The sequence below is a fragment of the Podarcis filfolensis genome (assembly GCF_964270895.1).
Source record: "Podarcis filfolensis genome assembly, chromosome: 7".
In the NCBI taxonomy this organism is placed as follows: Eukaryota; Metazoa; Chordata; class Lepidosauria; order Squamata; family Lacertidae; genus Podarcis; species Podarcis filfolensis.
The window spans coordinates 42,387,966-42,401,379 of NC_139603.1; the positions used below are offsets into that span (position 1 = coordinate 42,387,966).

Consider the following 13,414-nt stretch of genomic DNA (forward strand, 5'->3'; position numbering starts at 1 on the left):
GTATAGGGCACAGCAGGCAAGGGCCGTCCCCCCCACAATCCTGGGGGGGTTAAGGAGTCTAATTACCCCCATCATAGCCTCCAAATTACCTCGTGTGGGTCGGAGAGATGTTATTGTCAGCCATCTTCCGATGCGCCACCTAGTGGCCCCCCCATAGCAAATGATTTACAGTAAATGCAGAAATTTCTCCTCTAGCATGAATGGGAGCAACAAACCACAATCCCCTGTGTAAACTTGAGGATTGTTGTTTATTTTACTCCCAAACCACAAAGGGAAGTCAAGGTTTATTTCTTGGCTTACCAACTGTGGTCTGTTCATAGTGAAACAAACCACAATCCTCAAGTCCACATGTTACACTAAACCAGGACTGTGATTTGTTTCTCCTGCTCACTTTGTGGCAGGAGCCATCTTTATGTTACAGGTAAGCTATTAACTATGGTTTACCATGATGGGCAAATGCAGTAAGAGTGAAAGGCCTGATGCTTGGTATTAGTGATGCACTTTATGGGAAATGGTGTTGTCAGAATCTTGCATTTTGATCCTAAACACTTGTGTCTTTCTAACGTTTTGGAAACATGCATGGTTAGCATTATTGAAAAATCATTAAAATATATCCAACTAGCAGTTTCAGAGTGGAACTAAAGTGTTGAAAAGGGTCTTAGAAAATACAGTACCTAGAAAGATTACTAATGTGACCCCTCTGCAGAGTTACAACCACAACATGTCTGCCCAGTTGTCAGGGAAAAACGGCTGGGCTTACATAAACAACAAACATGCTATCCTCCTTTAAGAATTGATTCACATTGGGTGGTTGAAAATATTTCAAAGAGTAATTTGCCTTTAAATTTAAAGCAAAGGATGAAGATAATCCAAGAGATACATAATCTATGAAGGTATGTAGGCTAACACTTCTAAATTTTGTTATTGCAATTACAAATTTTAAACATTTGTACAGGTTACCTTGGACACAGGAAACTATGTACTCCGACATAACACCTATGTATAAAATATAAAAGCAGTGTTATAGTACTGAGAAGGACATGCCTTATTGCTACTGCAATTCTTGCTTTTATATTATACTGTACCACAACTTATTTTGTGAATGTCATTTGCATAAATTATTCAAGTTTGAGAAATATCCACACATTGTGATTCTACAATATTTAAAATAAAACCATTTTCTAAGGTCTCTTTATTAAGAGAAATAAAATTGTCATCTTGTAATTCTCTTAGGCCAGACACAAGGGTTAAACCTTTTCTTCTTTCTTCCAATTTGCACAATGAAAGCGGCTGTTGCAACAGAGATTGAAGAGCCTTTATCTAATGGTGCTTCTACACATTCACAATCTGCAATTGTGAAATTGGCTATGAATGACCAAAGAATTACTGAACATAGGTTTTTTTTAAAGGTAAAACAAAATCCTTGGTTTCCATGAAAACACCAGGTTGCAATTTGGACACTTGAATCAATTTCAGTGTTTTAAAGCTAAGACTGAGAAAGGCATATTTGCTGCAACATCTGGTGGCAGTAATAACTTACTTTCAAAGGTATATGACTAAAATTTGCATAATTTATATTTTTTTATACTAAAGAGCATTTCTTTTTATATAAACCAGAAAAACCCTAAACTCTACAGAGAAGTTTTTTACCTTCAGTCACTGCTGCAGGTAAAGTTGACATCAAGCTGTACAGCGCAATCAAAAACATACTTACATCTTAGCTCGTTTTACAGGTACAGCCATAATCAAGGCACAAAGATCTTCTACAAGTATTTATCTTCAATAAAATTGTACAAAATAATATTACACTTTACAGTCTGTACAATATAATAATAAACCAGCAGTAAAACAAAAATAATATATATTATATATATATATTATATATATAGGGAGAAGACTGTTGTCCAAAAATGATCTAAAGTAGTTGGATCATTTGTGGACAGAAGAAACAAAAGTGAGGGTGAATTTTCTGCCTAGATGCAAGTAGTCTGAAAAAGTAGCTCTGAATTCAAATGCCTGAGGTGTGTAGAGACTCTTGGCTCCAAACCTCCAGAAAAATTGCTCATCTTCCCTGTGCCTCACTATCTAGTCTATTTCCTGTGCCAATAATGGCTTAGAAGAGGAGGTCACCTTTGTCAGCTGACCTGCAACTCAGTTATGTTAAAAACTGTGACTAATATTGTGGTGCTGCTACATCACGCGTGTATATATCCTCAACAGTATTTCACAACCCTAAAACAAAGTGCATTATTCTCCCCCACCCAATCTATCAAGTACTCTTCAGCGTCACGGTAGAAAGGAAACCCATGCACACTGCAAGTATGACATGGTGTCGCCCAACTAGCAGATACCAGCTTGAACAAACCTGCTGGGGGGAAAAAACAACTAGCAGGCTATGTCCAATTAAAAACAAAACAAAAATGCAACCAAACCTAAGGAAACAGAGGTAGCCAAAGGCCTTAGTGGAATGACACAGAAGTGGCATATAAAAATAAAGCACACACATCGTCCCATAAAGCATGAACTGGGTTGAAAGGCTAATCAAAGTAAACAAACTGAGGAGGCAGACGTGTATCTATATAGCATCTCCCTCTTACTTCACATGAAGAAGTCGGAAAAAAAGATGATGTTTAAAACCACAGGCTCCATGGTGTTCTCAATTACAATAGTTCATACTGCCGAAGGTGCATTCTCTGAATGATGTCTCTACAGTCGTTGAACACTCTGCGGATGTTTTCTGTGTCAACTGCGCATGTAAAGTGGGGGTAGCAGTAATGCTTTCCATCTCCAGTCGCCGTGCTTATTCTCTGCAGGGGGAAGAAAACCAATACAGAGTCAAGACTTGAAAGGCACAAACTGTACCTGCCATTGGACAGCTATCAACACAACAAAGTGCTGCTTTGAGAAGTGAAAGGCAGACCTGGAAATGGCAAAGTGTGTGTGCGTGTCCAATCTAAAACCAGAGGGTTATATGCATTAATCTTAGTTATCTGGTTCACACAAATGGGCTGGAGGTGAAAGGCAAGCCATTCTAAAAGGAATACCAGATAGAAGACAAAATAATTATACGTAGCTAGACAAGTGACCAGGCATTTTTTCCTGATTTATATAACGGGGACATTGTTGATTAATATTTAAATAACAGCTGGATTTCAAGATGTTACACATTTTCTATAACGTTCAAAGATTATACTAAAACTCCTTTCTGGTCAAATGAGTTTATCGATAGTAAATTAACACAGCCAGTCAATGTTTTTTAAAGTGTCACTTACTAAAAATTCATCCCGGATAAAAAACTTTGCTCTTGTAACTTTGGGGTCTTCTCCTGCATCTGGCGTTGCTGTTAGGAACATTAAATAAGTAAGTAGTAATGACATGTAGATATAAAAAAGGAAAGCATGGTTAAGGCAGATTAGATAAGCATGGGCAATTTACTGCCTTTTATGTATCAGTACAATTTCATGGCTAATACTGTCAAATGTAAGAACATTTATTAACTTAAATAAAACTAACCTCATTTCACACACTTAATCCCCAGAACTCCCTGAACAAGCGACATTTCTTGCAATAGTAACATTTAGGTACATCATTATCTACAACTTATACTTTCATCACTGTAATATACATCAGCTAAAATATTCCCATGTGGGCAAATGCTCTCTTGATTACTGTCTAACCAGTGGTGACTGGTGCTCATTGGGCCAGTAGGGCATAATGCAGGGAGGCCAACAGTAGGTGGAACCAGAGCCAAGGGCAGGTAGAGACCTTTGTATTGGTTTGAGTTCTATAAGGGCAAAACTGAGTCTGGAGGAGGAGGAGGAAGCAGGCAGCCTTTAGGGTAGTTGTGAACAGGGTAGGAGGGCTAGGCATCAAGGTAGGTTTGGTGGGGAAGTGCCCTAACACGACGCAATACGGAGAGGCATTGGAAGAAAGGAATTGCTCAACAAAGCAACAGTTGTCTGAGATAGGAAGAATAATACACAGAACACATTAACATTTAAACAAGATAAGAGGATTTGCTCCCAGGCTATCTACATTTTGGTTATGACAATGAAACCTTCATACATGATTCTCATCTGGTGTAGTCACATGGAATGCTCAGTAGTTCAAGGAGCTAAGCAGTTTTCAGTCTAGCTGCTCTTGAGTATTTGTTACTTTGTCTGGTGGAGTTTGGGAAAAGAATCTGGAAATTAAGAAACCCAAAGGGCAGGAAGTCCAGAAGCAAGAAGGCTAATGAAAGAGTGAAAAGCAGGCAAGGGACTGAGAAAGATAAATATGAACAAAAATTACCGTATTTTTCGTCCCATAGGGCGCACCGGCCCATAGGACGCACCTAGTTTTTTTTGGGGGGGGGAAATAAAGGGAAAACATTTTATTCCCCCCCCCAGGCGTGGGGCTGGGGTGGGGGATGCCCGAGCTTCCCCCGACCCCAGAACAGGCTGCTATCCGCAAGCCTAGGGAGCCCGGAGGGAAGTCACGCCGGTTTCCCCAGGCTTGCAGATATCTGTCCCCCAAGCTTGTGGGGCTGGCAGCCTCCAAACCAGGTCAGGGAACAGCGGGATGGCGGCGCTGCACCTCCCCGCTGTCCCCCGAGCTTGTGGGGCTGCCTGATATCTGCACGAAGCCTGGGGCGCGCTGTGCAGCGCGCCCCAGGCTTTGGAATGCAGGCTGCTATCTGCAAGCCTTGGGAGCCCGACGGGAACTCACGCGGAGCTCCCAAGGCTTGCGGATAGCTTCCTGAAGCCTGGAGAGCGAGAGGGGTTGGTGCGCACCGACCCCTCTCACTCTCCAGGCTTCAGTGAAAGTCTGCATTCGCCCCATAGGACGCACACACATTTCCCCTTCATTTTTGGAGGGGAAAATGTGTGTCCTATAGGGCAAAAAATACGGTAGGTAGAAAATGAGATAAAAAACTTACTGAGGCAAAGGGAGACTATAGAAAGGCTCTGAAGGAACAGTGATTAAGATAATGTGGGAGAGTAGAAGATTGTTAGCAAGGCACCACAAGGGCAGGGATCTACAAATCTGACCTTGGTAGTCAGCCAAAATTTGTGCCTGCCAGTGGCCCCACCCCACCCCTGAGGGAGGTGCTGGGTCTTGTTTCTGATATCGTACTGACCTTCATTGACCTGCAGAGCTATTGTGAAATGTGGGGACACGGGAAGCTACTATTTGTCCATGTCAGTATTGTCTTCGTTGGCAGGCAGCAGTTATCCAAAGCTTCAGACAGGGGAGTTTTTCTAGTCCTACCTTGAGATATTAGTGATTGAATCTGGAACCTTTGGCACTACAGAACTATGGCCCTCTGAAACTGCATGCAAAATTAGGAAAGAACTACCTTTCTGAGCTCTCCAAGTTTGGGAAGAGGAAGGGGTTTGCCAAAAAGGTTGTCTGAGGCAGCAGCTGTTAATTGCTTCTGTCGTGACTATGTCAGAGCTGCAGAGGGGACTGGCGTATCTTGTCAGATCTTCTGCTCAGACCTGCTGCGGCAGAAGTAGTGGGTGCTACTGAGATCCCACCAATCCTGAGGATGGTTTGCAGCTCAGCCCAATTGCTGGACATTTTCACCACTCTTTCCTCCTTCCCTGCTGGTTTTCCTCTCTTAGGTGACTGCCAAGCAAGGCCACACTTCCATCTGAACTAACCAGCCTATTGGTTGTCTAAAGGTTTATTAGTGTTACTTGGAACAAAATATATCTTAACTTCTGCGTTGATATATTTACTTTGATATATATATGTTATTTAAGGAATTTATGCATGACCTTAAAGGAAACCAAAGATTACCCTAGCTACTTAATCACAATGCAGATAAGAAACTCACCATCTTCAGGTACAGTGTAACGTGTGAATTCAGGAAAATAATCTTCAATTTTAGACTTCCCTGCCAAGACTTTTTCAGCCAGCATATCTTGTTTATTCAAAAACAAAATGATAGAAATTGTCCGTAACCACCTGCAAAGACCCACATGTTAGAATAATCTCATACAAACATCATTCAGTGTCCTAATTTCCAACAGCAGCCAGCCAGTTGCTTCTGGCAACGCAGAAGCAAGGCAAGGAAGCTTGGAAGCAGGGGGGGCGACTTGCCCCCCATTGAAGGGGCCTGGCATCACGTGATGCGTCCTGCCCCCGCCTGCTGCACCCAGTGGTGGTGGGGGATGGGGAGCACAGAAAGTGATCTTCACTCTCTGCGTATCCCATCCCAGGCCAGTGTGCCAGTGCTTACCTGGTGGCAGCAGAGGATGGAAAGCTAGAAATGCTGCATACTATTCCCCCTTCCCAATATAGTTGCTCTGTTGTATGGGAATTTTACCTGTTGTTCCAGATACTTTTGAAGAGGTCCAGGGACTCCCGTAATCTGTTCGTGTTGTTGTCTTCCCTTATGACCATGTTGTAGCTGCTACAGGCCACGACAAAGATAATAGCTGTGACATCTAGAGGAGAACACCCAGAGAATAAGGTTTTTTCTGTGTTGCGTTCATTGCCACAGTAAATAAACATGTTTTATGATGGTATTTATATAAATGCAATCTAAGATATACAGACAAAATGGTAAAGATTTCTGAAGGTTTAGAAACTCAGATCAATCTAAATTATGTACACTTACAACATAAAATAAGGGAGCTGGAAACATTCTTAGAACACATAATGTGAATATATTGCTTACCGTTAAAACACTGGATCCATTTTCTTCTTTCATCTCTCTGACCACCTACATCAAACATGCTGTTGAAAAGCCAGAGGGTGTTACGTTTTGGCATGCACAAGGAAAGTTACACTTTGCATGCTATGTTGTTAAACTTCCAAATGAAATGGCAGTATTTATTGCATGAAAAAAGGGACATGCCCTCAGCTTCCCGAAAATGTTTTATTTATATACTAACAGATAGTTGGGGAAACACAGATCAGTTGTGAAAAGGGGGGGGGGGGGTCCGGCTGAGAGTGCAAATTTACAAACATGTCTCAAAATGCAACAAGAAAGTGGGCCAAACAAGTCTACTGCGAAAAAGAGCAAGGATCCTCTATCTCAGGCATAGGCAAACTCGGCCCTCCAGATGTTTTGGGACTACAACTCCCATGATCCTTAGCTAACAGGACCAGTGGTCAGGGATGATGGGAATTGTAGTCCCAAAACATCTGGAGGGCCGAGTTTGCCTGTGCCTGCTATAGTGATTCAGAGGACAGAAGGAATTGACATTCCTACAATACTTTTACAAGGCTGAGAAAGTTATTCAGCTTTACTAGAGTTTTATAAGCACTGTTTAGAATGTAATCATTTTGAGATGCAGCATATATTTGAGGCCTAAGAACATTCCAGAATGTACCAAAAATTTCAAATGGGTAAAAGTATTAAAATAGTTCATTGGGAATGCTTCATTGCTGCAGTCAGACTAGAAAAAAGTATTAACAGCAAACATAGACTAAATGTTAATTAAACTTCTCTTTGTAGTAGCTATCATTGCTTTCGTAGGTATCAAATATAAAAATTCAAAACCCAGGGATTTTAATGTGCTATTTGAATTAGGGCTCGTGAAATAACACTTCCGCTCTTTCATTATCATTATATAAAGCCTTGGAAAGACCTCATCTGAAATTTGAAAGTTCAAGGACCATAATTTACCAAAAGAAGTAAATAACCAGCAATGGCTTGTGCAACAAATGGAGCTGTTGTATACGTTTCAAGCTTTGCTCTTCTCTTGTGCAATCCTGTTGCAGCCCACAAGGTTATTTGAAAAAAATGGTTCTATAATTTTTTTAAAGTCAATTTGGTCGCCTCTACTTTACCATAATGACAAAAAATACAGATTACTACAGTACTAGTGTACTCACTGAAAGTTTACTTTATCTACTTGGAATCTTGTCTCAAAAATCCCCGATGTCAAAACCCTGCACCTCAAGAGATCCTGGAAAGGAAAAACAGAATCAGAAGTATGTCGTTTTTTGGTTTAAAAAAGCACTTGTTTATACTAGGAGTACAGGAGTAGCCAACGTGGTTCTTCCAGATGTTTTGAATGACAACCCTCATCACCCCCTGACTCTTGGCCACTCTGCTGGGTCTGGTGGGAGTTGTTGCCCACAACATCTGGGAGGCATCACATTGTCTACCCTGGACTATACAATTTTAACTGATATATATCAACATTTCAGTGCAACTGATGCACAATGTGAATTGATACAACTGTTTCGTCAGCTGGCTCTCTCTTCTCAGTAACTTCTCAAACTGCACAGTTCTTCCCATATCTGGCTAAATTCCCTCTGAAAAGGTATGCCTTTGTGTGTATGCCAGACACCATGATGGCACGTGCCTCACAATCAGCAGTGAAAAGGGCTGATGTGTTTTGCTTCTTGGGCATCAGGAAATGCAAACAAGGAGTTGGGTGATATTTACTTTTTGATACTGGCCAGGATCTGAAGACCTGCTTAGAATCAAGCAAGGTGGAACTATTTTACTTTTGTTCTTTGAATGGCTACCTCCACCCCGCAATACAATAAATTGTTTTTAATCTCCCCCCCCCGCCCCAGTTTCAAAAGCAGTCTGCCACGTGGCATGGAAGGGAAAAGGTTAAAGCCTCTGTTGTTCACAAAAACTAAATTCACCAGTCATGGATGAAGGACTAGAACACTTCAACAAATGATCTGCGTTCTTTCTGTGAATTGTGATCTCTGAATTTTAAGGAAGCAAACATGACAGAATTAACTCATCCTTCATTTGAGACATTCCCCCCACTGAACGGTTTAAAATTAGTATATTTAAAATTAAATGCTATGGGTAGCATCCAGTGGTGTCTGTGCACTCATGAAACAAATCTACCAGTAGAACAGGGACAGAGGCAATTTTTGGAAGTCTGTTCTGGAGGGTCCCTCAGGAACCCAGAGCAGGTTTCAGTGGCATAGAGCATGCAAGGGAAATACCAGACACTGCATTCCTGTTCCACGGACAGTTTTATTCTCTCAGCAGATGGACACCACTGGACATGTTTAAAAAAATATGAAGATGGCTTGCAGTTCACAGCCAGTTGTTTCCCACTTTACTCACCTGATCTGTGGGTGTGTAATCAATCAGACTGACACTGTCTATTCTTTCTAGAAAGCTGAAAGAAAACACAGCTGTTAACCATGGAAAATCTAATATATCTAAAACACCCAATAACAGCTGCCTCATCCCCACTATTATTATGATACATATGGTGGGTAATCTAAGAAACATGGTTAAAGTTGCAGCCAAAGCACCATTTATCCAATACTTTTTACAGTACAAGGGCCCCCAATAGAAGCCTATACAATCCAAATGTTGGATTAATTACCTGTCAAGAAAGATGTAAAAGGTGATATTCAAAACTTTAAAAAGCTAATGCAACAAACAAAGAAGTTTAGGCAACCACTATAACAACCCTGTGGATGTGGATGTGCATTGTTTAGTGTATCTCTGCAGAAACAGTGCAGCACCTTCACTTTCTAAAATACAGTCTTTTAAGAAATCATCATGCATATTTATTGTGCATATTTATTGCATAAGATTACCCATCTTATTGGCCAACTAAGAAATTGAGTAGACCCTGTTAAAATGGAAATACAAGTCTACTGATTTCAATGGGGCTACTTTGATTAATGAAAGAGCTCACCTATTATTTATATTTGTTGTACGTGGACCATTGCTTGCATTATTTTGCTAAATTCTGGTATTTTGTTAATGTTTTTACTTGAGTTTTAAAATATTTTCCCCTGTAAACAATCAACAAGATAACGTGCCCTGCATTACTTTTAGATTTAGGAACCCTATGAATCCACCAAAAGGTTTATTTTCACAAGGGATACAGGGCACAGCTACAAGCATAAGACGGGGAAGAACCAAGACAAGGCTCCTAGGAAAGATGTACGTATTAGCAGGATTAGCCCTGACTCATATTACCTGAATTTCCAACACCTGTTGCTATGGCAACTGGCTGACTATCAGGAAATAAAAGTGTGGTGTTAAAGTTTTAAAGAAGAGCAGACATCAAGCAGAGAGAAGTGCTAGGTTATTTCCAGTTTACAGGAAATGAAAAGCTGTTGTTCATTTGCAGGCTTATATGTCTCTCCTCAATAAACCGCTTTAGTTTTGCATCAGCAGTGGCTAAACTGCGGCCTCCAGGTACCAACAGCCCCAGCTAGCGTGGTGAAGCATCAGGAATGATGAATGTGCAGTCTCAACAAGATATGGAGGGCGACAGATTAGACAACCCCCCTTCCTGGTTTAGAGGATAAACCTACAATCTCTCTCTTTCCCATAATAGTAGAGCTATTGTAATTTGGAGTGCTGGCTGGATATGACTGATTTTCTAAGGCTTATGATGCCACTAAAACAGACATATAGCCCCCTTTCCTGATGCCATATTGTAGGATACAGTTGTGGAAGGATAACACTACTCTGTGATTGGAGCTTCCAACACATTTTCCTTTTGCTCAAATGCAACTACAAGCACTTTAAGATTTTTATTTGGGCTGTGACACTGCTTTAAGCACAGCTGTTTCCCTGACTCCAATCACCTTTCAAAACTGCTGCTAGAGTGGCAACAGAAGAGGTTCTCACATTGTACTGAGAGAAAAGAGTTAACTCCTCCCTCAGAACAATGGCGAGGATCCAAATTGGCAGGGATAATAGCAGCAGCTCTAAGTGAAAATACACAACATTTGGAGATCTGATCATAGATCCTCCACAGCATATCTATTTTGGCAAAATCTACTGAAAGTTACAAGGCAAAGTGAAGATTGTTCAGGGTTGGAAATGGCAAGGTACTTGGTACTTTACTTCCATGCCAATCCCTCCTCTGCAAGATGAATGTTGCCCCCCCCCCCATGCATAGTAACAGTGCAGAGGGATGAGCTTTTTGGTAGAAAGGCAATAGCAGCCTCAATGGGACCCTGACAACCTTCCTTCTCACACATAAGTATTTAAACCCTGTGCATGACAGGTTGTTCTAAGGCACTTGTTTTTAAACACACACTACCTTTATATGCTGCTCAAAAGTTCTCGTTGCATCAGATGTCTTATAAACCTCTAATGATAACACACCAACCATATGCAACTCTCCTCTTTAATATATACAAGATATCTATGTTTGCATATGTAAAAAAATTGCTTGTGCTTTTTCGTGAAATCTGAACAACACTTTACACTCAAACATTTATTTGTCTAGGTATGAAACCGCAGTAAACAGTGCTGCCTTTGGCTGCCACATAAAAAGGTTTAACTGACTTCATACAGCTTTTGTGAGAATCCTACAGTTCAGTGAAGTAGCACATTTTCTTATAAATCAGTTGCACAGGGTTCAGTCGCACTGTGGTCTAAATCACAGAGCCTAGGGCTTGCCAATGAGAAGGTTGGCGGTTCAAATCCCCATGACGGGGTGAGCTCCAGTTGCCCAGTTCTTGCTCCTGCCAACCTAGCAGTTTGAAAGCACATCAAAGTGCAAGTAGATAAATAGGTACCGCTCCAGCGGGAAGGTAAACGGCGTTTCCGTGCGCTGCTCTGGTTCGCCAGAAGCGGCTTAGTCATGCTGGCCACATGACCCGGAAGCTGTCTGCGGACAAATGCTAGCTCCTCGGCCTATAGAGCGAGATGAGTGCCACAATCCCAGAGTCGTCCGCGACTGGACCTAACGGTCAAGGGTACCTTTACCTTTAAATGTGCATAGGATCATGCCTTAAACAGGTTTGCTAATTTAAAAAGTAATCCATCTTAACCCTTGGCCACAAACATTCCTTGCAGCAAAGTGAGCTGTTTGTCAGAACATAAAACCTGGGAGAGAATTTTGAATCAAGTTATATGGCTGAGAAAATGGGAAAGACAAACAAGTCGATCCTGCCTGCCAACAGGGAACTTCCTTTCCCTGTGCATCTCACTGTGTTTTCCTTTATCGCTTTGCTCTAACATGAACTAACGCTGCAATAAACTGCCCAAAACAGCAATAGTTAGAAGGCTTCTGAATCTATCTTAAATATTTCACATTTGTTAAAGAGAAAAAGGCCAAGATGAACAATATTATTTAGCTACTGACATTATATCTATCTTTAGATTTCTAAGTATCTTTAGTAAGTTGCCTTGGAAACACATCTGACACTTTCTTTGACAAGCAATCTTAAAATTTATCTTATGTAGGCAGAAAACACAAAAGTGCAGATTTCAACCTGCACTCCCCCCCCCCCCCGTTTCGAAAAGGTTTGGAGCTAAGGTTTCACACATCAAAAGAAAATGGATATTTACTTGTGAGGAACCCCTTCTAAACTGCTGAAATTGAAAAGCCTGGAGCATGTGCTTAATACTACCACAGAAATCAATGTAATGTGAACCATTGTAACTGTTTGGTGTGTGATTGATATGTATATAGATAGAGAGCGAGAGAGAGAATTTTATAGAGAAAAGTAAGGCATGCTTTTTTTAAAAAAGACATGCATAAAGGATTTTTTATTTGAAAGCCCTAAACAACCTTGGCCCTGTATACCTGAAGGAGTGTCTCCACCCCCATCGCTCAGCCTGGACACTGAGGTCCAGCGCCGAGGGCCTTCTGGCAGTTCCCTCACTGTGAGAAGCAAAGTTCCAGGGAACCAGGCAGAGGGCCTTCTCGGTAGTAGCACCCACCCTGTGGAATGCCCTCCCATCAGATGTTAAGGAAATGACTAATTATATAACATTTAGGAAACATCTGAAGGCAGCCCTGTATGGGGAAGCTTTTAAGGTTTAATGTTTTACAAGGTTTTTATATATGTGGGAAGCTGCCCAGAGTGGCTGGGGCAACCCAGTCAGATGGGCAGGGTACAAATAATAATAAAAAATCCTAATCCTAATCTCAACATCATCTTTACTATTCAAAGAAATCTTAATACAATCCCAGTAGAAACAGGTTCCTTGTGAGTGATTGGTTGTTAGAAACATGGTACCGTTCAAAATGCTACCAAGACAACAATCTTAGACACCAGCCTTGGGGAATCTTTAGCCTGCTGGGCCTAATTTGTCTGGTGTATAGGACTGTTTCAGGCAGCCTTTTGAAACGTACCATGTTTGGAACAGATGTCCAGTGCTCCACTCAGCAAAATGAGCATTAGGGGTGGCTTACCACATTTTGAAGTAAGTACTGTAATGCACGTTACCATCTAATGAAGCCCCCTCCTGCAAAACCATTAAATTCAGAGTCTAAAGTAACTGTACCGCTGAAAAGATGACCAATCCCTATCTGAACTCTACAGAGACGCCATATTATATAGCCTTTCTATCAGGCTGCAGCAAAGGAAGAGTTGGGACTGCCGGGTCTCTACTGTATGCTCTGCTGAAAAATCAGCAACTTTTGGCTCCTCCTTTCTTTGAACTGTTTCTATTCCAACTGGTTCTTATAAGAACTTTGTAGCTAATAAGATGTGGCTGAGGTTGGACTTTCCT

At 41.3% G+C, this 13,414-nt stretch overlaps 1 protein-coding gene across 1 annotated transcript in view; it reads right to left on the minus strand.

Moving 5' to 3' along the window:
• Window positions 1–13,414, minus strand: part of GNAL (G protein subunit alpha L) — a 118,031-nt gene that overhangs the window by 3,133 nt on the left and 101,484 nt on the right. The window contains exons 6-12 of the mRNA XM_083622615.1: window positions 9,038–9,092; window positions 7,831–7,904; window positions 6,668–6,726; window positions 6,314–6,434; window positions 5,822–5,952; window positions 3,273–3,340; window positions 140–2,807 (exon numbers count right to left, since the gene is read on the minus strand). Of these exons, the coding sequence (XP_083478741.1) occupies window positions 2,661–2,807; window positions 3,273–3,340; window positions 5,822–5,952; window positions 6,314–6,434; window positions 6,668–6,726; window positions 7,831–7,904; window positions 9,038–9,092 (655 nt within the window). The 3' untranslated portion in view covers window positions 140–2,660. The remainder of the gene's footprint in view (window positions 1–139; window positions 2,808–3,272; window positions 3,341–5,821; window positions 5,953–6,313; window positions 6,435–6,667; window positions 6,727–7,830; window positions 7,905–9,037; window positions 9,093–13,414) is intronic.